Genomic DNA, 25658 nt, shown 5'->3' with positions numbered 1-25658 from the left:
GAGAACAATCCTTCAAGCTAAAAATACACAGGGATGTGTTATTTTAGTCTATTTGGCCTCATTTTTCCACAGTGTTGTCTGACATGCTGCCTAGAGACACACTGACAGACTTCAGGAGTAATGAATGACACGGGTCTCTTTAAGTGCTACAAGGCCCTCGTGCTTTCCTCTGTGGAATCTTAGACAACATGGCTAAATCACTTTATGCCATAAAACTTTCCTCTTCAGGTCTTGCAATTTTATTTACAATTCTGTAACACACTTGCTACCTTTTAATATAAAAAGTATATATATTCATTTTAAAAAGTTAAAATATAAAAGTACACAAAATAAAAAGAGTGACTTTAAACTTTCCTCTTCAAGGGGAGGCACAGACATCAACCTCGTGAAAGGTCAGGACTCGTGGCCCAGGCGCGGGGTCACAGGAGTTGGGTTCTTCAGAGACTTTCGGAACTTGCTCTGAAGGAAAACCCTCGGCACACACAGGCCTTCTTTTTTATTCACCGTCTCGCGAAACACATACTCGTTCACCTCTTCTTCGTAACCTGTGTCCATAAAGAGCCGTGCCAGGAATTCTAGAAGACAAGCAGATCAACAGCGCTCGCAGTCTGGACTCCACTGCACCACTGAGCAGTGGTGAGGGGGGCGGGAGGCTGAGACAGGGCGTCCTTAATGGAAGGAGAACCTCAACACTAAAAGGTAAAGAAGGTTTTGTTCTGGAAAGTTAACAAACTCCTACTTCTCCCTGTCAAACAAAAACTCCCAAATAAACAATAAGCAAAAAAGTTTAAGAACAACCTGGAGTACACTCTCCTTGCCCTACTGTGATTCCCCAAGGACAAGAGTCTGAGTAAAAAGAAACACAATTCCAGACTGGCTGTACTCATGCAAAGTGCGTGTGTGCTCAATTTGTTTACATCAAGCACCTCATCTACGCTAACATGAAGGAGGAAAATCGGTGACCAAAGTGGGGAGAAAAAAAATCATCTGATGGTGACATACCCTAAGGAAAAGTTAATCCAAGTAATACATCACTACACATTAAGTGAAACAAACAGAATGGCTACGTAGCAAAAACAAAGACTCTTATCGAGGGCATTACTCCAAAGAATGTGCCCTAAAGCACTTTGAAGATATTGCATCTTCTCAATTATTTATAATTGGTTTAATCAGATTTCATGAATCCAAAACATTAAAACAAATTTTTAATTTTCACCATACATTTTTAATGGTTTTATAGTTTTAATGGTAAGCACTCATTTTTAGCTTTATTTTTAAGAGAATATTTCACTTCAAGAAATACAAATGTTGTAAAAATTAGAGCTTAAGTAGGTAATTATCTTATAGTTCAGATTAGAGGCATACCTCTGAGATATTGTGGGTTCGGTTCCAATAAAGGCAAATATTGCAATAAAGTGAGCCACACGAATTTTCTGGTTTCTCAGTGCATATGAAAGTTATGTTTAAACTACACTGTAGTCTATTAAGTGTGCAGTAGCACTGTGTCTAAAAAAACCATGTGCACACCTTAATTAAAAAATACTCTATTGCTAAAAATTGCTAACCATCATCTGAGGCTGAAGCGAGTCTTAATAGTAACATCAAAGATCACTGATCATAGATCACCATAGGAAATATAATAATTTATAATAGTTTGAAATATTGCGAGAATTACCAAAATCTGATATAGAGGCATGAAGTGAGCAAATGCTGTGGGAAAAATGGTGCCAAAAGACTTGTTCGACACAGGGTTGTCAGAAACATCCCATTTACGAAAAATGCAATATCCACGAACCACAATAAAACGAGGTATGCCTGTATTTAACAGGCTTAAAACTAACGTTCAAAATACCTAGAAGACTAAAATCATGTTTGGTGTTTGGATAGTTTTCTTATCAAAAATGACCTTTTAAAGACCCCTCTATAGCAAATTTGTGTAAAAAGTTTCAATCACTTTTTTCCTTAAAGATTTTTCTTGATGTGGACCATTTTTGAAATCTTTATTGAATTTATTACTATATTGCTTGTTTTTTGTTTTTATGTTTTGGCCTCGAGGCATGTGGGGTCTTAGCTCCCCAACCAGGGCTCGAACCTGCACCCTCTGCATTGGAAGGTAACCACTGGACCGCCAGGGAAGTCCCTCAACCACTTTTATAGAAAAAGGTTTCTTACCTTTGTGAAACTCAAGTAATCTCAAGGCACTACCCTGTCCTATTTGCTTTATTCCTGAGTGAACGAAGTGAAGATTCTGGTTTGCTCTCCCCCCTTTCCAGCGCAGCTCCTGGTGTCACCCACATGGCGGCGCATCAGAGCCTGTCCACTGATCCGGCTCACTAACTGGACACCGTCACCAGAGGCAGCCTGTGAGTTCACAGCCGGGGCTGGTAAGTGGTGCGCGTGAGCGGGCTTGTTCTGGGACCTTGTGCTTGTGAGGGGGGTACAGTCACCTCCACTCCAACTGGTACCACAGTGACAATGCAATCAAGGAAACAGCAGTCAAGACAGATTCCAGCAATCTTACCATCAGTGAAAAAATACGATCTGGTTCCATCTTGTCTAACATAAAAGTTTTCTGCAAGTTTGCTGCCGGCTTTAAACCTAAGCATGGCATGATCATACAGCCCATAGTCGCGAAACAAGACACTTTTGCCTGGTTTTAATACCTACGAAACAAAACAGGCTGCAAGTAATTCAGGGACCCAGTCAAACAGAGCTTACTATAAAATAAAACCTGATTAATTTAGGGATTAAAATAACTTGCATTTGTGACAGTTATGAAAGGGGCCAGACTGCAATACCCGTACTATGAAGGAAAAGGGCCTGATAAGCAAAGGTGTGCTAAGGCTTGGCAGTGTCCTGTGCACTGGGGGGCGGGGGGGTACTTCCTGAGCACTAATGAGACTCTGTGGAAGGTCCAGTGTCGCACAATTAAAGTGTTAAAGACATCAGAAGAAACAATCATACCCTCACTAAAGCACGTTCTCCCACCATTTTATTAGCCATCTCCTAATCCATGACCCTGCAGTCAAATTGTTTCTTGAAAAAAATACTATGTCATTTTCACTTTTTACTGATTTTTTGGCCTTCCTCATCCTGAGTCTCAGCTCTGGTCTCCCACGCTACAATTCTGTATGGCTTGCCCACCACGCTAACAGTGGACGGCCCTCTATAGCTTACCAGACATTTTCTCATTGGGTCTTCACACAATTCTGGGAGGAAGGAAGGAAGGAGTGTGATTATCCTCTGTGAGACAAGGAAACTGGTAGCAGAAGAGGGAAGTGGTTTGCCCACGATCATACAACAGCTACTAAGGAGGGGAGGCAGGACCCAAGCTGGGGTAAAAGGCATCACACTGCAGGATCAGGGACGTTTGTTAGCCCTGGGCGGAGTAGGGGCAGGGGGTGTCATTCCAGTTCTGTCCTCACTACTGACAAGACAAGAGAGGCTGTGAGGGAAGGGGTGACTTGAGTATTCTTCCCACACTGCTGCACTTCCTGATTTGAGGCGAAGCATCCTCACGCTAGTGCAGTGTGTAGAGAAGGGACCAGTGTCAGGCTCCGGTGGGAGTCCCTCACTACAGCCTTTCAGAAATAGCTGTCACAGAGCAGATGTCTCAAAAATTGGAAGGTAAAATCCGCCGGGAGTGGTATAACTGCCCCTCTCTTACACAGCAGATAGCCATATGCTCTTCAGAATGAAAAGAAGGTGGTACTCGCTGTGACACTTGCTTTTTATGTGGGGATTCTTTCAAACTGCGTAACTTTACCCAATAAGAGTGGACTTCAAAAGGGGGTATTGATTTTATTAAATATATTCTGCCCCATCACATCAACAAGATGATTTTTAAGACATGACATGTAGCACTTATTACAGTAGATTTTTGATGTAATTTGATGTGTTTCCTCCTCCTGAATAGAATAGGAAAGATTGCCCATAATACTTCAAAGTGTGCTGCAGATTTTCTCATTTAGCAAATTCTTTTTTTTTTTTTTTTGGCCACGCCCCATGGCTTGTGGGATCTTAGTTCCCCAACCAGGGAGCGAACCCGCGCCCTCGGCACTGAAAGCACGGGGTCCTAACCACTGGACTGCCAGGGAATTCCGTCATTTAGCGAATTCTTATCAACACTAGCATGCATTAAAAATATTGTCAGTAAAGTGCCTCTTCGATAAAAACATTCATACCTTTGTCAGAAATGCTAAATTTTAAAATGTGAATAATTGAGAAGGAAAAGGTCTGAAAATTTTAGTCTGTTTGAGAAAGAAACCATTCTTAATTTCAGAGGGAAGGAAAGGCTGCATGGGACCCTTGCTCAGGAATTTGGGAAATCCTGGTCCATATCCCAGCTCTTCTGTTAACTGGCTGAATGACCGTGGACAACATTTCATCCCTCTGAACGTATTTTCTCGTCCATAAGACAGTAATTATGGTATAACACCTCCTTTGATGGCGGGGCTGTGCAGCCAGCGGCTTTCCTCACCCTCCCAACAGCTCCAGGAAGAAAGCAGGCGAGGTCGACCAGACCCACTCCACATTGAGTGAGGCTCAGAGTACAGGTGACTAGCCTGGGCTTTCAAGGCAAGTCAGTGGCACAGGGAAGACCAAAATCTCATCTTCTGATGACAAATTTGGTCTATTTTTATTTTACCATTCTATTCCAAAACTGAGGGAATTCAACTTTAAGGCTGCCTTTAAGTGTAAAATTATGTGGTTTTAAAATTTCTCAGGTGTTAACATCCTAGAGTAATTACCTCTACCGTACAACAGCTTATTACTGTAGCTGATCAAGCAAGACTGCAGAGCTGCCCAAAGGGTGCCTGGTTGTCAGAGGCTGAGAGCTCGCTTCTTCCAGTAATTTCCTGATGAAGCATATGGTCTCAAATTGATGAACCAGTGACTGACTATGCATGACAGCATCACAATGCTGTCGTGCACTCATTCTAGGTCAGTTGAAAAAGGATTTCTATTGGCGGGTAAAAACAGGAAGACTGCTGAAATGGAATTTGTTACTATAAGAAAGGGGCCAGGTATGGACTGGGACAGCTCAAGTTAACTTTTCTTTTAATATAACACTTCATTATATACTAAAATATAGATAACATGCTGTATGTTTCCATTTAAGTAAAGAATAGGCATATCCTCATTAATACCCGGCTCTGTCAGACTTAACTTTATTAATCTAACGGTGTCTCATTATGATTTTATTTTCCATTTCCTGGGTTATTGAGGTTATCTTTTCATATGTTAACTATTTGTGTGTTCTCTTCTATAAAATGACTGTTTGCTCATTTTTCTATTGTCATTCTTACTGTTATTCAGGAATTCCTTATACATTCTGGATATTAAGAGACCAGGGATCGAAGCCATGCCCCATGCAGTGGAAGCTCGGAATCTTAACCACTAGACCGCCAAGGAAGTCCCTCAGTTGAGTAGATTTTAAGTTACTTTTCCCACCTTGTCTTTTCAGTTTCTTTGTATTATACTGTCTTTTGAAGAACAGAAACTCTTAATTTTTTTTACCATCATGTTTATGCATAGAATGTTTCTGAATCTTTGAGAAAATTTTCCCTATTCTGAAGTCAAAGATTTTCTCCTATGTTTTCTTCGGAAAGGTTTAATCTTTTGTCTTTTCCATTTGTCTTTAAATCCACCTGGAATGACTTTTGTATAGGATGTGAAGTAGGAATACAATTTTTGTTTTTCTCTCACGTGGACTACCAACAGTCCCAGAATCATTTGCTGAGCAGTCCTTTTCCCAGTGATCTTCAATGTCACCTCTATCAACTATCAAATTTCCATACATATATGGATCTGCTTTTAAGCTATCACATTCCATTTGTCAATTTGTCTGTCCCTCTGCCAATACCATTGTGTCTTAATAATTGTAGTCGTAACAAGCCTTTATAGCTGGTAGGGTATAAATCTCCCCATCGCTTTCTTCTTCAAGAGTGTTTTGACTCTTTTGTTCCTTCATGTAAATTTAAAATCAGCTGTCAATTTCCTCAAAAAAAAAAAAAAAAAAGTCTACCAAAAAACTCAAAATCAAACAAAGAGTAAAACAAAACACGTAACATGAAGTGGAAAAGTAAGATTGCACAATGCATGTTACTTTTTTAAGTGTACAGTTCTGTGGCACTGAGCACACTCATCTTACACTTATGTAATTCTGTTAATATTTTCTCATTAGACAATCATATTATCTGCAAATAATGAGTTCTGTTTCTTTCTCATTCTAAAACCCTTTATTCCTTCTTCTGGTCTTTTCCAGCTGACTAGGACCTCCAGTCTAATGATGGATAGAACACTGACAGTGGGCACTCTCGTCCCCAGCAAAGTTCCAGACACTCCTTACTCTGCCCCTATTACCTTCTACTCCTTCCTAATCCCCAAAACCCTCCATCAGTGAAATCACTGGTATCCTGAATGTTCCCTTCACATTCTTGTGCTAACAAAAACCTGACTGTCCCCTGAGGACACAGTTTTCCCTGCAACCTCTCAAGTCAGGCTGTGCTTTCTCCCATGGTCCTTGTATCACTGGGCGTGGGAATGGGGCTGGGGTCCTCCTTGCCCCACTGCTACTTTCTGTGCATTCCCCTTTCTCCTCCCCAAGCTTCAGGTCTGAATCTCCTGTCATCATATCATATCACCCACTATCCCTTATTGTTAGTTACCTATTGGTTCCAGGGTCATTTCCCACCATTTCATGATGAATGCATCTTCTGGTTTATGCTTTTATCCTCATACTACTCCATTCTTAATCCCCATCAATTTCAACATGCACATGGATTATGCTTCCAAATATGCTGGCCTCTTCCAAAGATCTCATCCTCCACCCTACCTTAATCACTCGCTCCCACAGTAATGTCCTAAGGTCTTGTCAACACTGTAAAGTATAACCCCTTCGTACTCTCAATGTCACACAAGTCACTCTCCAACCACCCCCTCCACCATTTTTCCAGCTCTTTCTCTAATTCCCCATCTTTCATAAACCTTCACCTTCAACTGAGTCATCAAATCAGGGATCCTCCCATCGGTCCCCTCTTCCCTCTTTACCCGGCTTAAGTCCCATGCCCATCTGTGGATATATGCTGGGTTCTCATCTGTTCATATGCCAGGGCAGGGAAAGGAGAGGTAAGGAGGAAAAAACCTTACAAAACCTCACAAGCAGAGGGCTAAAACCAATGTGGCAATATCTGAATTTTTTAAAAAATTGTTTTCAGTGAGAATAGTTATTCCCTAACAGGTTTCCAGCATTTGAAATTTCTACCTCACTGCTCTTTTAAAACATCATGAACCAGGGTTAAATTTTAATGTACAGCTCTACATATACAGAGGTTCTCAATTAATGTCCACTTCCTCAGCTTGCTGGACACTTTCCACTCTCTCTGTAAACTGACTGAAGCCACGACCCCCTGAGCAGGTGAGGCTCCCAGGCTCTTTAGATCATGCGCCATTACACTCCAGGGCCTCCCGGGGAGCTGGTGCTCCCATCAGTCACTGGTGTTCATTCCCAAGCTTGCTTGTGCTGTTGTTCTGAGATTTATCACTATATACGAGCATATAAACAATGCAATACGAACGTGAACAGAAGGCAGTTTTATTTCCTATGAAAAGTATGTTGAATACTTTGGAAAGACTTGTTAAACAAGCACTGAACAAACTTCTGTTTAATTAAGCATGGGAGAATCAACTATGAAAGTCTGGGTAAAAATATAAAAGAATCTGCCCTCATATTACTTTTCAATTGTTTTTAAGTTCTTGCTGTAAAGAAACCAAAACTCTATTACATGTGTGATTTATGTAAGATAAATGGCCCCACACTCAAAGAAAAGGCCTTGGCTCTACATGAAAAGAATGATAAGTGAGTATTAACATATTTTAACTTCTAATAAAATGTTTACGGTAAGAAGGTACCATTTTTAAAAATCATTTCTTGACTTAGTTGATTTTAAGTTAATCAACATGGTTACCCACTGTTTGTACAACTAAGAGAGCCTCTATTGTAGTTTACAAAGCACCTCGAACCTGATCTTTCCTGCATCTCACAATAACCCCATGAGTGAAAGCCACCCCCATTTTACAGACAAGAAAACTGAGGCCCAGAGAAGAACAAAAAGGTGGCCTGTTTTGAGTCACATGACTTAGGAGTGATGCTTTACCCCCTGAGTGCTGCAGCAGCCTCCTGGCGGCCACAGCAGCTTGGGTTCTCCCCAGTCTAACAACAATGATGGGAGTAACAACAATGACGACCACAGCTGACTTTTAAAGAGCACTCACCATTTCTAGGCACTGCACTAAGCACTTAAAACACATCTCATGTAATCTCCCCCAAATCCTAAGATCTAGGAACTATTATCTCAACATTCCACAGGTAACGAAATGAAGGCTCAGAAAGGTAAAGGAAGTGGCCTACATTAGGGGAGCCAGATTTGATTCTAGGCACCCTGACTCCAGACTGTGTGCTCTTGTGCACTGAACTATGCTTCCTCTCACTTTACAGCAAGACTCCGCAGATCCTAGGCAGCTGCAAAATCAGCCCTGCTCCAAGGCTGGCCAAGCTCTGAAGGGCAGCGATGGCCACCAGGCAAATGAGAATTTAGGGTGGATGTTTTATGCAGGAGAACTTTCTTCCCTACACTGACTACGCAGCCCACCTCATGAGAACGGGGAGACTCTGTCAATCGAGACAGCACGTCAGCCTCAGAGGGAAGGTCAGTGAAAAGATCAGGACATCTAACCCTCAAGTGCAGGTTCCCAATCACTAACCTTGTAAATGTTTTGTAGGACGAGGCGCATTTTATCAGGGTGAACCGCAGAGAGCACAAATATCAACATGACAACATCCACAGACTCTGGGGGCATGTGTTCCAGAAGGTCATCTTTAGTCAGATCACACTGGAATACCTTGCATCTTTCTGTGTCATATAAAGGATTTTGCTAGAGAGGAGAAAAACACAAAATAATTTTAACACCACATCCATGTTGATACATAGAGAAAAACACAGCATCAAAAGGAGATCCTATTTCTACGTGTACACTGCTGCACAGAAATCAATGATCACTTTGTAACTGGGTAAAATAGTAATGAACCATTTGCACATGCACATGAAAGCATGTAGTGTTCAATACTGCTACAACAGACAAGATTTCATTTTAACAAATCATTTTTTTCCTTTTAAAAAATTTTATTTTATATTGGAGTATACTTGATTAACAATGTTGTGTTAGTTTCAGGTGTACAGCAGAGTGATTCAGTTATACATATACATGTACCAATTCTTTTTCAAATTCTTTTCCCATTTAGGTTATTACAGAGTATTGAGCAGAGCTCCCTGTGCTATACAGCGGGTCCTTGTTGGTTACCTGTTTTAAATATATTAACCAATCATTTTAAACTGAGTACACAGTCTATCACATATTCCAAACTGAGCATTTTAGAAGCATGTAACTCCAGAGGGATGATAATCCAAAACCAGCCTCTGCTCCCTTAACCCTATGAAAAGTCCTTCCAACTTCCTTTATTGAGATGCTCCCACAGTTCTTCTGGGTATATTTTCCCTTGATGCAGCAAGCTAATAAAACCTAACTTTTTTTTTTTTTTTTAACTACAAGTGTGTTCCCAGTACATTTTGGTTGATGGTTTCAACACATGTATAAGAGCATTATGGAAAAAAATATCAAACTTTTCTTTAATGTAAATAAGGACTTTAATAAATAGAGAGATGGGGCTTCCCTGGTGGTGCAGTGGTTGAGAGTCCGCCTGCCGATGCAGGAGACATGGGTTCGTGCCCCGGTCCGGGAAGATCCCACATGCCACGGAGCAGCTGGGCCCATGAGCCATGGCCGCTGAGCTTGCGTGTCCGGAGCCTGTACTCCGCAACAGGAGAGGCCACAACAGTGAGAGGCCCGCATACCGAAAAAAAAAGCTAAGAGAATTCAGCACCACCAAACCAGCTCTACAACAAATGCTAAAGGAACTTCTCTAAGTGGGAAACACAAGAGAAGAAAAAGACCTAAAAAACAAACCAATAACAATTAAGAAAATGGTAAAGGAACATATATATCGATAATTACCTTAAACGTGAATGGATTAAATGCTCCAACCAAAAGACACAGGCTCGCTGAATGGATACAAAGACAAGACCTATATATATGCTGTCTACAAGAGACCCACTTGAGACCTAGGGACACATATAGACTGAAAGTGAGGGGATGGAAAAAGATATTCCATGCAAATGGAAACCAAAAGAAAGCTGGAGTAGCAATTCTCATATCAGATAAAATAGACTTTAAAATAAAGAATGTTAAATAAAGAGACAAGGAAGGACACTACATAATGATCAAGGGATCAATCCAAGAAGAAGATATAACAATTATAAATATATATGCGCCCAACATAGGAGCACCTCAATACATAAGGCAACTGCTAACAGCTATAAAAGAGGAAATCGACAGTAACACAATAATAGTGGGGGACTTTAACACCCCACTTTTACCAATGGACAGATCATCCAAACAGAAAATTAAAAAGGAAACACAGGCTTTAAATGACATTAACAGACCAGATAGATTTAATTGATATTTATAGGACATTCCATCCAAAAACAGCAGATTACACTTTCTTCTCAAGTGCACATGGAACATTCTCCAGGATAGATCACATCCTGGGTCACAGATCAAGCAGGGGATGTGGGTTGGATCCCTGGTCAGGGAACTAAGATCCCACATGCCGTGGGGCAACTAAGCCCACACACCACAACTACCAAGCCCGAGCACCACAAGTAGAGAGCCCGCACACCGCAACTACTGAGCCCACGTGCTCTGGAGCCTGCGCACCATAACCACAGAGAAGCCCGTGCGCTGCAAAGAAGAGCCCGCATGCCACAACTAAGACATGACGCAGCCAAAAATAAATAAATAAATAATTGGAGACAGTACTTTTTGCCCATAAGGTTGGGAGATATAAAGAAGACTGATGTCAAATGTTAAGGGCATAGAGGAAAAAATATCTTTATACTATTGGTGAAATTATAAATCGGTATAATTTTCTGGATGGAAGCTTGGCATTATCTACTTAAATTTCAACATGTATCCTTTCTCCAAGGAATTCTATTCTATTATTCACCACAAAAATAAGTGCACACATGTGTTTTGGGGCATGTGTACAATTTTGATTACATTAACCCTACTTGTAAGAGCAAAAAATTAGAAACAATTCAAACAATTATCAACAAGGCAATTGTTACAGTATGGCATATCCGTTCTATGGAATACTACAACAGGTAAATGAAATGCAGTGGACCTACATGTACTAGGATGAAAAACTCGGCAAGATATAACATAGAGTGAAGAAAGCAGGTTATAGCACAATGTGATGCCACTATTTAAAAAGCCTAATAGATGCTAAAACTGTGAAAGGTTGATGGAAAACTACATATCTGCATGTTGCCAAAGTATCCCCCACATATCTGTTAGTGACAAAAAGAAAATACCTGCACAACAAAGGAATTAGGTAGTTACTACCTTAACCCAGCGATCAAAACTAGCATCACTTACAGCGAGATTACACTACTGACTCCTGATAGGATGCAATATGAAAGAAACAACATCAGCTGTTAAAGTATTTTTGCCCAAAGTATTTTACCTCATTTAAATCTAACTTCTAGTTTACAGGAAATAGAGAAACAAGTTAAACAATGATTAAAAGAAACAATCAGACCCAATTTGGCATGTGGTACCTCATTATAGAAAATGGCTTGCTCTCCGAAAATTCAATGTCAGTGGGGAAAAAAGGTCAAGGGGAAGGGCAGGAATGTTTTAGGCTAAGGAGATTTAAGGTACATAATAAAGTGTAAGATGTAGTCCTTAATTAAATATAGCTATTAAAGACACCTGGGACTATCGGGGGAAATCTGAATCCAGACTGGGTATTAATGACATTAGGGAATTACAGTTATTTTTGTCAGACATGATAAGTATATTGTAGTCATGTAGGAAAAGTCCTCATTTTTTTTTTGAAGATGTAGGCATACATATTTAGGAGTGAAGCGTGTCAACGTTTGTAACTTACTTTAAAACAGTTTAGCAAGTCTATAAAGCAAACATAGCAAGATGCTGGCAAGCATTAAATCTGGATACAAGGATAAGGATGTTGTTTGGTGTTTCTTTCTACTTTTCTGAATACTGCTATGTTTCTGTATATATTATACATGCATGTAAACAGGAAAACGAGGTTCACAGTGATCATAGCTGGTTAGCTTCAGGGAGAGGACTAAAATTGGGCAAATGGGTGTAGAAGGCAGGTCCAACAAGTCTAGGAAAATATAACAAAACACACAGCTGGTGCACCAACCTTGACATATTCAACTGCTCTTGGAGAAAAATCACAGGCATAGGCAAAGATATTCGGATCTTCTAAAAGCGGGAATAAACAGTTCCCAACCCCACAGCCAGCTTCAAGCATAGTCAATTTTTGATCTTCAAACTGAGGAAAGAGAACCCAAAGTTACAGTACACTACATCTACATAATGAAGAAAAAACGAAAAGGTCCAGAACATGAGACAAGGTCTCTGCCCCCATGGAGGAGACAATTAAGTGAATTGAGAACCCAAAGCCACTGATACCTCGTCCAACATTGGGCAGTTTGGTGTGGAGAAAACACAGCATAACGGTTAACAGAATCGGCTCTGAGGTTAAACCGCGTGCACTCCAATCTGGACTCCTCCCTTCGCCCCGGCTTCTATCACTGGACAAATCACTTAAACGGCTTTGTGCCTCAATTTCATCAGCAAGTGGGGATAATACTAATGCCAAACTTCACCATGTTATTATAAGGCTTATGTGACAGAACACATGTAAAGTTCTAGAAAACGGGCATGATAAAGTGTTCACCATTATTATTATTATGAACCTGTCATTGAATCATTAAGTCGATGTCATTAAATCAATCAATGTTGATTTAATGTCAATGAATCATTAAATCATTCATCATGAATTTAATACTTACAACTTTCAGATTAGCTTTAAAGAAACAGAAAATGCCCCCCTTTTTTTTAACTTACAAAAAAAGCATATATTTATCTACTTTTCCTTCTCTTGCCATAATACAGAAGCATGATGCTGATGGCCTGATATGTCGGTGTGAAGTGGCTGAAAGCCCCACCAGTCACTGATTTCAAAATTCTGTGACTGGCCTTTGTTAGACAACAGGACTGCAGTTAGAGCGTCTTTTCTCCTCTGTATTATACAATTCAGCAACTGCTAAAACTACTTGAGACAAACAGTGTATATCTAAGGTACAAAAATTTATGAAGCCTCTGAGAGGTTTCATAAATTATCTCACACTCCCCCTGGGAATGCAATAAAACACCCCCTCTTCTACACATTCTAAATGAAGAACAGCTCAAATGAGGTGTAATATTAGTTTACCTCTCTACATGATCTGAGCTCCTCAAACTCTCTGGTGGTCCAGTGTCTATCTTTGAAGAAATTAGTGCTATGTCTTTTGTAAAAACGGTCCCAGTTCTTCTGAGCCTCTTTTTCCAGTTTTTGCTGTTTAAAATCAGACACTAAAGCTTGGTCTCTTGTCAGTTTCTCCTCTTCTTCAGAGCTGAGAATCCTTGCCTGAAGCCCTTTCCTTTGCAAAGCAGCCATCTCCTAAGTTGATGGTAATATATTTAACATTGCTGGAGATTCTCCATTCCTGAACAACCTGAGGAATTCAAGCGGATACTGCAGACACAGGCAGGGTTTTCTCAGATGTGGTCCCTCAGGTTGGGTCCAAGCCTCAGGCTGCATCGGGTGTTTCGCAGGAAAAACAATGAGACTCCGGTTGGGGGGTTCTAGAACAGTTTTTTAAAGATGCTGAGTTAGTGGTCCTACAACAGTTCTTTCACCTAACAGTTCAACTCAGCAAACATTTACTAGGTACTGACCTTACACAAATCCCTGCCCCGCTACAGAATCGTTCACAATGACCAAGACACAGCCCCTGCCTTCAGAGGGCTGACATTCAGCGGCGAGGGCTCTCACGCACAGAACTGTAATTCAAACCAGAGTAAGTTAACTAATACAAAAAATCGCTCTGGTTTAGAAAAAGGTCACTGCCGAGAACTGACTGAGAAACCTTGGGTTCATCAACGTTGGGTGTCCGTGAGAGGGGTGTCTTACAAACAACCAAAACGGCTGCACGAACTGGAAGCGGGTGGTCAATTCACAGACAGAAGGAGGGTCACCGTTTCCAAGGACCGGAGACTCAGTGTTTTTCGGGGAAAACAGAGCTAAGCCCGGGTGGCCTGAGACTCTGAGTCTTATGAACCAGAGGGGGCGTCACTTCCCAGGGACTAAGGGCCTCGCGTCGCCGTCGGCACGCGAAGGGGAGGAAGAGACTCAGAGACGCGTGGCGTGGGGTCCCCAGGATACACGGGATAACCCGGGCCGCCCGGCCGCGAGGGCCTGAGAGGACGGCGTGAACCTAGTCCCTCGCGCGCTGGGACCCCGTCATCAGTTCCTAGGTTCACCTGGAGGGTGGGGCCGGGCTCGCTGAGCCCTCAGCTAGGCCAGCCTCGGCAGCAAAATTTGGGAGCCACAGCGGAAAAACCCTTCGACTGGAGAACCGCCCATGAAGGCCTCGAATAGGGTTTCTCAGGCGGAGTCCTTCTGCCCTGGCACCGCCCCCGCAATTTCCGCTCCGGGCCCGGAAGTCCCTCCTCGGCGCCGGAAGTTCCGGAGCCCCGCTTCCTCAGAGTCGTCCACCTTCCGGACGCGGAGGCCAGGAATTGCTTCCGGACGCGGGTGGGTTCCGGCTCGGATCCCCGCGCGACCCGGAGCGCTGTCCCGGGAGCGCGGCTCCCCCGGACGCCGGTACCGGCAGCTCGGGCCGCGGGCGCGCCAGGAGTGCACCGGTGCGGGCGCGAGGCCCGGGGGGGGCCATGAACGGGACGGCCAACCCGCTGCTGGACCGCGAGGAGCACTGCCTGCGGCTCGGGGAGAGCTTCGAGAAGCGGCCGCGGGCCTCCTTCCACACGATCCGCTGTGAGTCCGCGCCCCCACGGCCGCCCCTGGCCGCCCTTAGCCCCTCCGGTGTCCAGGGAGCCCTGCCAGCGTCAGCTCCCTTCCTCTCAGCCCGGATCCGCCGGAACCTCGGGTTTTTTCCAGCTCACTCCCAAACCAGAACTTTACTCCCTTCCCACTATTTCTCTGCCTCGTGGTATCAAACTCTTATTCCGAAGACCATTGGCCCCTTTTCCTGCCGCGTCCAGCCCTCCCGCGCACTGACGCTCCCCCTCTTATTTCTGAAAGGTTGCGACACCACATCAGGCTCCAGCTCTTCTCTGTAGCCCCCTTTCCGCCATGACCCCACTGGGGGTCTCCACGCTTCAAGGAAACGCTTGTCGTTTCCTCGGGATCCGCGTCCACTCCCTCCTATTCCATTCTCTTCTTCCCTGTTTTCCTCACTTTTCTTCCCTCGTCCGTTTTGGTTCTGCCCTCCCTGACGCAGTGCTTCATCCCCTTTGCAGCCCCAGAATCCACATCCTCTCTGCGCCTCATCAGTCTCCCTCCTCCATGTCTCCATGCTAGCTTTTCGTGTGATTTTGATGTCTTTTGAGGTCACCTGGACTACCCCAACTTTTCCTCGGGACCAAGTCCCTTGTGGGTGAAGAATAAAATTAGGATTTGAGAGCCAGGAATAAGTTAGCGCTTGATCTGTGTCTGGAAGCAGGAGCGAGCAGGCCTAAGGAATGTGGAGATAGTCATTATGCTGGACCTCCTTTTTCTCCATGGTTACAGACTCTATTGAGAGAGGGCCCTTCCACTCTGTGTCCTGGGTGAAGAATTGGCTGACTGAGCATCCCGCTGTGATTCGCAGGCTCCTGGTTTCCCTTCCTGGTAGCCCCAGTGCTGGTTAAGACTTGTTTTTGTCAGAGGAGCTCCTCCTACACGTGACTCAACACCTTGGAAGAGAGTGTGTTAGATAATGCAGTTCTGTTTTCCTGTGGTCACTTGCCAGGCCATTACTCTGCTTTCTCCTGACAACAGGTCAGCCCTTTCAGAGGGAGGGTATTGGGAATATGATAAGAGCGTCATTTCCTGAGCAGTTTACTGAGTTGATGTTTTAGCAGAGTGAAGGGCAATGTGGAATGTAAATAAGACACTTCACAGAAGCACCTGGCCTGCCGTTTGAGGCAGGTTTGTGTTAAAAGGGAGTAAGGTGGCTGGCTGTTCATGCTGTGCTTTAACTGCAATTCAGAAACGTGGGCAGGATTAACCTTTGGAAATACAGTTCAACCTTCTGCTCCAGACATCTACAGGAGTAATCCTTGTTAAAGCTATGGAACTGGAGTGTGGCAGTTCCTATCAAAATGAAATCAGCTTATATGGTGCTATGGCCTTTCATATTTCATATTGGGTTTTACAATCACAGGATCTTAAAAATATGCTCTGTTCCTTTTGATCCTTTTAATAACCCTAGTAAAACACCTCATTGTGGATAATAAGACATTAATTTTTCATCTGTCATTTGGCGGAAGGGGATATCTTTGCTTAATAAAATGTTGTGTAAATTCTAGCCTTTTTTCTTCAAAATAATCCACTGAGAATGAGAAGAAAAGTATGTGGAGGTATAGATGAGACAAGATTGTCCCAGAGCTGGGTGATGGTACACACGGCTCGTGGTATTATTCTATCTGCTGTTCTATATGAGAAGCTGTCCACAATGAAATTGCTTTTTGAAAAATTCTAAATGGTGTGTATTTTCCATTTATTTGAGTTATAAAAAATTTCAGTTCTTACATAGGAATGCCCTGCAAACCCTTAGCAAAAGTAACCTGGTGGATAAATGCTTTTTTCCTTTCCCTTTAGATGACTTTAAGCCGGCATCTATAGACACTTCCTGTGAAGGAGAGCTTCAGGTCGGCAAAGGAGATGAAGTCACAATTACGCTGCCACATATCCCTGTAGGTTTTATCCCACTTTTGTTGTTTTTAATGTGGAATCACAGTGAATCCTCATATTCTATATTATTGCAATTTGATTTTCCTCCTATTTAAATATTTCTAGATTTCTAAAGTGCCAGTATAAGGGAAAAAGGAATTTTGGGGGTAGGGTGGGGTAGAATTCATGCTTCCCAGGTACTTGAGTAAAAATAATTATTTGTCATTTTCCCCAAGCTCCCTTTTCCCCCATTTGTCCCAAAGTAGACAAGGTTCCTGTGTGGACACCTGGCCCCTCCCTTAGACACACGTAGCTTCCCCCCAGCAGCTACAGAGAGAAAGGCCCAGGTGCCCTGTGGAAGTAAAGCAGCAGCTTAGGAGTGCAGAGGGCAGGAGCATGGTCGACACGCATCGTGAGTCCGGAAAGGGATGATGTGCAGGCTGGTGGTTTCAGGCAGAAACCAGAAGTGCAGAGCCTTCAGCTCATTTAGGGCTGAGGAACCCGGTTAAAAGCTGAATGGAGAAGCCTTGCCCGAGGCGGCGCTCTGATCACAAAGCCCAAAGGATCAGACAAAATACTCTTAATGACCATGGGTCAGTGCATGTCCCAGCCCTGTCCTGGAACATCAGTTCTCGGTAACCAGTGATAGAATGAAAAGGCTCTGGACAGGGAGACCTGGGAAGCTTTGTGCTGGGGAAAACTTATTGTCTGCTAGTTCAAACTGCTATCTCATTACTTGTTGCCTTAGGCAAGTTACATCATCTCCCTTTGGACCTTGGTTTCCCAAATGTAAAATGAAGAGGTTACATCATTGGTCCCTAAGGTCTCTTCCAACTCTTAATTTTTACTGTATGAATAAGGAGTCAAGCAGCCAAGCAGTTTCTGATTCCATACAGAGGATTAAACGCTATATTTGGCAAATATTAATGACCACCTACTGGGTGCTGGCTCACTACTAGGTACTGAGAATACAGTCTTGAACAAAACAAGCACGTTTCTTGCCCTTAGGGAATTTAAATAAATATAAGAAAGCGTAGCACTTATTTTGGAAAATCTGGGAAGGCTTCCCTGAGGAAATGACCTTTGAGCAGATTTGAATGTTGAATAATTAAAAGGGAAGGAGAGGGTGGGATGTTGCAGGCAGAAGCCCTGTTAAATCCCTGCAAGAAAGAGCTTGGGTCTGAGAGAAGGCCAGCTCCTGCTCTGGAGCCTGCAAAGCCTGCGGCGAGTGGAGCCGGGCACAGTGGAAGGGCCAGGTGGCTCGTTTAAAGATTTTCTTCTTTGGCCTCAGAGTGATGGGTAGTGATTGAAGGGCTTAAGTGGGTGAGTGGAATGATGTACTTACTGTGAACCAGCCAGAATAACGAGCTGCCGTTGGAGAATGCTCTGTGGTTACTTGGCATGGGGGGAAGCCTGGACTTTCCTATTACAAGGAAGTACAGAGGTCACTCACTAGCTTTACTGCTCATAGTGAGAGCTCTTCTCAGTGTCAGACACGTAATGCATAATTTATGTTTCTCAGTTCACATTTTACCATTATTTGTAACATTTCCCAAATCCCTGGAAAAATGTACAGTAATTTTAAAATTTTATATTTATTTCTTGATTACTTAGAGCCAGTTGCACAGTCACAGATTCTTGCCGTATTGTTATTTCCTCTTTATTTTTGCTTGGGAAGCCAGTAGGAGTTAAAATACAAATCGGTTCATTCTGTTCCTTTTTGAGTAGCTCTGATAAAAGATGTGATGAGGTAAAGCCACCTGTAAATTCAGTTTTGATATGCATAACTGGTGTGTTTGGTTTGATTGTCTGACTTGTACTTTTGTGGCATGTAGGGATCCACACCACCGATGACTGTGTTCAAGGGGAACAAGCGGCCTTACCAGAAGGACTGTGTGCTTATCATCAATCACGACACTGGAGAATATGTGCTGGAAAAGCTTAGCAGCAGCATCCAGGTCAAGAAAACAAGGTATGTGAAGAAGCAGATGCGGATCAATGTGCCGTTTCTATAGATTTACATTACCTATTCAGTTATTTTATAAGGATGTGAGAACCTGGGTGCTTCGTGTCCTGTTGGCAGTCTCAGCAGCTCCACCTCTCTCTTCTCAGACAAGTCAATAAAATATCTTTTCCTCAAAGGCAATAAAGAGAGATAATGCTTTTAAGACCTGAAACAGAGAAAACATTGGAGAAAGGAGTGTACTGTATGATTAAATCCATTTTATTAATTTCGTGATTGTTGATATAGTTCCACCAAAGGGATAAGGTTTAAATTTACACACTTAAAATTATGAAAGAATAATTTAATAATATATATTCTTCATTAGAGTGAAAACATAAAATTTTTACAAGGTACATTTGAGATCATTATTACACCAAAGTAAAGCTTTATCTATTTTTTTGAATAATGAGCTCTCTTTAATTTTTAATTCAACAGACATTACACGTGTCATGTGAAGCCAATTAGATTTTATTTTAAAGTCAAATTTCATCCTGTAAATAGAAGTAACCCAGTGGTTCTATTTTTATATCGTGATACAATAATTATTGTAATAGAGTAATTAAATTTTAAAGAGAGTATTTGATGTTTTTCTGTTTTGCTTCCTCAAGCCATTTTTCTTTACTCATTCCACAAAGAGTAAAAGTACCTACCATTTATTGAGGGTACTTTATTTATTTATTACCACGTGCCAGGCACTGTGCTAGATGTTTTACGTGCATTAGCTAATCTTTACAAATAACTTTTGAAAAGGTGGTGTTGTTACCCTTGCACACACACACACACACACACACCACACACACACACACACACCCATATGACGAGACTGAGGATCAGTGAGATTGTGACTCACAGTGTGTTTGTGTTGATTACCTCCACCAACCAGGTGCTGCTCTTAGGCCTCTGAGAGCTGATGCTTGTGGGAGTTTGACTTACTACTCAGTGTCATCTGGCAACTAGCAGTATTTTATCACTTAGGTGTTTGTTAGAAGTGCAGAATTTCAGGACATACTAAGTCAGAATCTGCACTTTAACGAGATCCCCAGGTGATCTGTGTGGACACCAAAGTCTGACAACTGCGGAGCTGGTCCATTTACAAAAGAAACTGTTCATGGGTAGCATTTCCTTGGTCTGGGGTGCAGTGCTCTGCCTGCCTGCCAGCAGGAGCTGGCCTGTGACAGAATGAGCAAGCAGTGTATAGATAATGGGGAAAAGTGCTAACAGGCCAGTGTTTCAAGAGCTAGTTTAATAACTCACATGTAATTGTAACTTTATACTGCACACAAGGTGAATAGTTACATTTTCCGTTATTAAAATGGGTTCTCGTAATCACACTGTATCCCACCTCTGTGTCTTACCTGCTGCTTGATATAAAATGTGAGCTCCGTGAGGGCAGCGAGTCTGTTTTATTCGTCTCTGTGTCTCTGGTGCACGGTGCAGAACTGGAATGCAGTAGAATGAGTAGTTTGTGTGATAAAATTAACAAGTATCAGTATTTGGAAGCTGTCTGTAAAGATCCTGGGGTTCTGCAGAGACTTCCAGGTGCTTGGTAAGCGAGGCAAACCTGAGAACCACTGTTCTTGCCCCTCCAGTTTAAAATCCGTATCTCATTTCAGAGCTGAGGGGAGCAGTAGAATCCAAGCCCGAATGGAACAGCAGCCTGCGCGTCCCCCACAGCCATCACAGCCACCACCGCCTCCGCCACCTGTGCCATTCAGAGCTCCAACAAAGCCTCCGGTTGGACCCAAGACCTCTCCTTTGAAGGATAACCCCTCACCTGAACCTCAGCTGGATGATATCAAAAGAGGTAGAGAGCGTTTTCTGGGGCCATGGTAGCAACTTGGAGGAGGGTATTGATGTTGTCGTGGAGATCACGAGGCCATGTACACGGCGGCATGGGCATTCTCCGCCATCGTAACAGTTTCCGCAGGGCCTGCCGTTCCACAGGTGACGGGGTGGGGCGGGGCGGGGAGGCGAGGTTTACCGCTTGGCTCGTTTGACAAGGGAGAGTCCGGGACAGTGACCTGAGCTGTGGCTGTCTTTGCAGCTTTCTGCTTAGAGGCCTGAGGTTTAAACAAGCCTGCCTGCCATCTAAAGGTCCGTACAGCACACCTTTTAAGGCTTTGAAAGAAGAGAATTACAAGGTACTGGGGGTAAAAACCAAGTGTGCCAGTGTTAGTATAGTGTCTAGGTTAAATTCCACGACCACTGCTTTGTATTAACAAAAGTGCGTAAATATGATAGCGCCTGGGACACTGGGGACGCTGGCCTAGAAGGACTTAGAGGTCTGGTCAGGCTCTCCGAGGTAAAACCAAGACAGAGGCAGTCACCTTGGTTCTCTCCCCCACACAGTGGATGGTTTTAGTTGTCCAGACACTTGGGAAGTTATGCAAGTAAGTGTTATATTTCGTATTTGTGAAGTTCTATGAAACAAAGTTAAACCCATAACAGTAGTAAACAGGAAAAGATAAAAAAGTTGCCCTTGGGAAGTTTGCCCTTTCCACCCTGTGGACATACTGTCTTTTCACAAACGAGATCACTCTCTGCATGGTACACAGTTCTTAAGCCTCTGGATTTTTTTTTTTTTCTCATGGATATTGGAATGCTGTCTATGGAAGTTTTCACTTTAGTCGAACAGGAATTGGACCATGAGTGGTTGTTGTTACCAGTTATGCTTAAAGGAACCATAGTCATTTAAGGCCTCATAGTAGGTTTGGACAGGAAAATCTGGCATCTTCCTTGATGTAGCCTATGGTGAATCGTTAATGTACTCACTCACATTAAAATGGTCAGGTAGAACATGTGTTTCCTTCCCTGCTTTACATTAACATTGCGGTACCTGAAGGCATGGCCGTAAGTCAAATGTGTAAAGCACAGAGGAGGGGTGTCGTCCCGCCATCTTTCTTCAGCCACCACGGCTCCCCCTGCGAGCCTTGTTTACCTGTGGAACGTGAACGCTGGAAAGGCCCCCAGAGGCTGTCTGCTGTGGCCCTTCCTTTTTCCAGAGAATCTTGGAAAATTCATTGCCTTCCACCTGGGTCTCCCTGCTGGTTAGAGGTGGATCCAAAGCAAGTGCTCAGACCTTCCGGTTCCTGGTCAGGTATTTCTCAGCCCATGAGCAGAACGTTGCTCTCCTCTTATTTGGTGTTTAATCCCATAATTCATAATTCTTTTTTTTTAAAGTAGATAAAGGCAAAATAGACTTAATTCATTTCTCAGAAGAACCATTATCCTGGAGCAGTCTGCTTTTTGGTTATTTTGGGTGAATTAAATGTTTCCATTGTCTCTCTGGAGACGTGTTAGATGTTTCTGTTTGTTGGTTTTGCTTTGGGTCATTTTGTTTGTTTTTAAGGACTCAGGAAGCAGGAGTTCATTTTCAGTTATTCCTCGTCACTCTTGGTTTTGCCAGATTACTGTTTACAGAGGCTTGACGCGCTGACCCCGTCCCGTCATTTATTCCAGAGCTGAGGGCCGAGGTGGACGTCATCGAGCAGATGAGCAGCAGCAGTGCGAGCAGCTCCTCGGACTCCGAGAGCTCGTCGGGAAGCGACGACGACAGCTCCAGCAGCGGAGGCGAGGACGGCGGCCCCGCGTCCCCTCCGCAGCCGCCGCACCAGCAGCCCTACAACAGCAGGCCGGCCGTCGCCAACGGAACCGGCCGGCCGCAGGGAAGCAGCCAGCTCATGTGCACCCTCAGTAAGTGCGTGCTCCCGCTTCTGGGCCGCGGCGGGGGCTTGGGGGTGGGGAGAGAGAACGTCAGGCCAGAGCTGGAGCTTCTGTTCATCTTACACCAGAGTCTATAAACCTGACGGTACTTAAGGCATAAGAAAGGGTCCTGACAAAGGCAATTTGAAGCAGAAAGGAGTAAGTTACCAAACAGTAAAAAAAAAAAAAAAGAAAAGAAAAAGCAACAAAACTAGAAATCTGTTCCATCTCTTTTCTTTTCCTTATTGGCACAAATTAGGTTTTGTGAATTCTGGAGAGTGCTGAAACGTGAGCCGCAGGGCTCTGTACTTTTGCATATACCAGGCTTTAGGGGTGCCGCCTGACCCCACCCAGTCCCCCACCTCCAGGTTCTGTACAGTCCTGAGAGCCCAGTGCCATCAGAATGTGGTATCCCACAGCCCACAGAGTTGGGAACCTGTGCCCTTAGAAGGTGTTTGGCGGCCAGCTAGCCTTCGCAGGAGGGAAGGAAGGGACATTATAGCGTCTGGTGGCTTTCAGTGCAGTTGGTAAAGCAAAGCAGGGGAGAACAAACACAAATGTCTTTGTCTTGGAGGTGGGGAGAGTGCAGGGCCTCTGTGCCCTCCTCTCTCCCGACTCCCTGGAGTTGGATGTTCTTTTCCAGTCTGACTTCCTGTGAGGAGGCTGGAAGGTCAGGAGGCAGTGACGGGAAGCTAGCCTAGGTAACCCTGCTCCTGCGGGCCAGGCAGGAGTCACTCTCAGCTCCACACTGTAGACATCACGTAAACCCCTGATGTGAGGCCCGGCCCCAGCCTTGTAGGATGGTGAAGAGCATCCCTGGCCTCTACCCACTTAGGTGCCGGAGCACCTCCCGCTTTCCCCCAGTGTGTCAGCCCAGAATGTCTCCCGGCATTGCCACGTGCCCCTGTGGCGTTAGAATAGGTGCCAGTGGAGAACCACTGTGCTGGGCCTTGCTCTACTATCTGAGTGAGTTCAACACTGTTGTGACATCAGTTAAGGCTGTTATCTGCTATCCTGTTAACATAGGCCCAGCTTCTGGAGAGCAGGGTGTACTTGATGCTCTTCTCAGTTGGCTTGGGATAGTAAGTTTCACGCTGCGAGTTTGGAATTCACAGTGGAGAACGACCAGACAGCTACTGTGGTTATAACTCAGCTCTTCATTTTGCCCAGTCAGTGCTAAACTATTCCTTAGAAGAAGAGAGCCAAAAACGGCTCAGTGCATCTTACCTACCTATCAGCGCCTTAAACTTCTGTTAGCTCTTCATGGCTCCAAGTCCTCCTGGCCCATGGCTCTTCCATGGCAAGACCTTAATCTTTGCATACCTCATATACAGTAAAGTACTGGAGTTATTTAAACCAGGATCGTCAACTGGAACCAATTTATAAACCCTAAAATCACAGTAAATAGCGCAAATTTGGTAAACCCTAATGTGAAAACATACAGAGTAACATAATACTGTTTTTCTGAATGGTAATGTGTATTATATCTTCCCCCCCGCCCGCCAGAAAAACAAATGGATCAGTTTGAACCTGGGTCAAATTGATTGTGTAAGAAATTTCAGAACTGGGTTTTCAGCTCCATTACACTGACCTGTTTATGTGCATGTCACCTTCTTTGTAAGTGATGGCACTTAGCTCTGCTGATTGGAGGTTGTCAGCTGGTGTTGATCCCGTCGCCTTCCCCACGTCTAGAACAGCAGATGTCACCTTTTTTGGTCTCAGACCTCTTTATGTTGTAAAACTTATTGAGGACCCCAGAGAGCTTTTGTGTGTGTAGCTTATATCTATCAATATTTACCATATTAGAAATTAAAACTGAGAAATACTTAAAATAGTAATTCGTCTAAAAGAACAACAGTAAACCATCACCTGTTAACAAAAATAACATTTTTATGAAAAATAAATTTTCGAAATAAAAAAATATTTAATATGAGGAGTAACATTGCTTTAAAATTTTGCCAATCTCTTTAACATCTGGCTTAGTACAAAGCTGGATTCTTACATCTGCTTCTGCATTCAATCTGTTGCCATAAGTTGTTTAGGTTGAAGTATATGAAGAAAATGTGGCATCACATAGATATGTAGTTAGAAAAGAGAGGCCTTCAGGTCGAATCCTTCTGAAAGGGTCTCAGGGACCCCAGGGTTCTCAGAACAAACTTTGAGGAGAGGTGGCCTAGAGATTAGTAATCCAGAAATACAGAAATTCACTTTTTTTCTTTTCCAAGTGGTATCAACTGGAGTCTGTTATTCTTATTATATTAGATGGGAAAACTTACATTCTTCACTCCTAAAATCTAAATGTCGCACACTGGACAAAACTTCGAGGCTTTACAGAGTTCACTAGTTCAGATTTGTGGTGTAAGGTAACGTGAAGATTCTGGCCAGAGGGGTCGGGGGGGTACTGGATTAGTATATGACTGGTATGCACAGTATAAGTAGTATTCAGCCTCCTTAACAGGAAGCCCAAATTTTCACTTTTATAAAGCAACTTAATATGAACAATTCTACTAGACAGTGAGTCAGTTATTTATAAATATTTTTTGTCATTTATTGACACATGTATGTCTAGCCTATCCCTCCCCTGTTTTATCCCAGAGAGCAGTATTGCTGTGCTTTGCAGATACCAAAAATGGCAAATTCTTTTAAAACGTTGACTGTACCAGTTCTGTCACTGAGCCACATCCGTTTTCCTCCCTAATTAAATGGAACTGGCCTGGTTTTACTGTAGTGTGAGAGCCCAGGCAGTCAACCAGAGAACCGTGGGGAAGTCATTTTTAAATTGTGTACTTTGGGTTTGATTTTGTTTTCTCTTTATAGGAAATGACTTGCAGTTGAGTGAGTCTGGCAGTGACAGTGATGACTAGAGCCGGATCTTTCGAAATCAACTTTTTGTGCACAGATCTGCTGCGAGACTGGGCTGCTTTAGCGTGGAGTCCACGCTGAGAGGAAAATGCGGGGATCAGGAACTGTAGGGGGAGTTGGAGGCTCTGGAGCGCTCAGATGTGCATATCTTTAACA

The 25658-nt window shown here is 43.4% G+C and overlaps 2 protein-coding genes across 3 annotated transcripts; one reads left to right on the top strand and one right to left on the bottom strand.

Moving 5' to 3' along the window:
* Positions 1 to 201: 201 nt before the first annotated feature.
* On the bottom strand, positions 202 to 13654 carry METTL6 (methyltransferase 6, tRNA N3-cytidine; the record flags this gene model as incomplete). Of its 2 annotated transcripts, XM_079704638.1 has the most annotated exons (5): positions 202 to 575; positions 2522 to 2663; positions 8767 to 8937; positions 12353 to 12484; positions 13430 to 13654. In XM_079704638.1, the coding sequence occupies 5 exons, from the start codon at positions 13652 to 13654 to the stop codon at positions 394 to 396; spliced, it is 852 nt and encodes a 283-aa protein (XP_079560764.1). In that variant the 3' UTR covers positions 202 to 393. The 2 variants fall into 2 exon arrangements, with proteins under 2 accessions (XP_079560764.1, XP_079560765.1); XM_079704639.1 differs by lacking the exon at positions 12353 to 12484.
* Positions 13655 to 14931: 1277 nt separating this feature from the next.
* On the top strand, positions 14932 to 25658 carry EAF1 (ELL associated factor 1; the record flags this gene model as incomplete). The annotated part of the gene is made up of 6 exons (XM_079705487.1): positions 14932 to 15034; positions 16862 to 16956; positions 18769 to 18905; positions 20552 to 20742; positions 22398 to 22631; positions 25458 to 25658. 6 exons carry the CDS (start codon positions 14932 to 14934, stop codon positions 25502 to 25504), a joined length of 807 nt encoding a protein of 268 aa, XP_079561613.1. The 3' UTR covers positions 25505 to 25658.

Source organism: Hyperoodon ampullatus (assembly GCF_949752795.1).
Source record: "Hyperoodon ampullatus genome assembly, chromosome: 5".
NCBI classification, from domain to species: domain Eukaryota; kingdom Metazoa; phylum Chordata; class Mammalia; order Artiodactyla; family Ziphiidae; genus Hyperoodon; species Hyperoodon ampullatus.
This window is presented reverse-complemented; position numbering and strand designations above follow the sequence as displayed.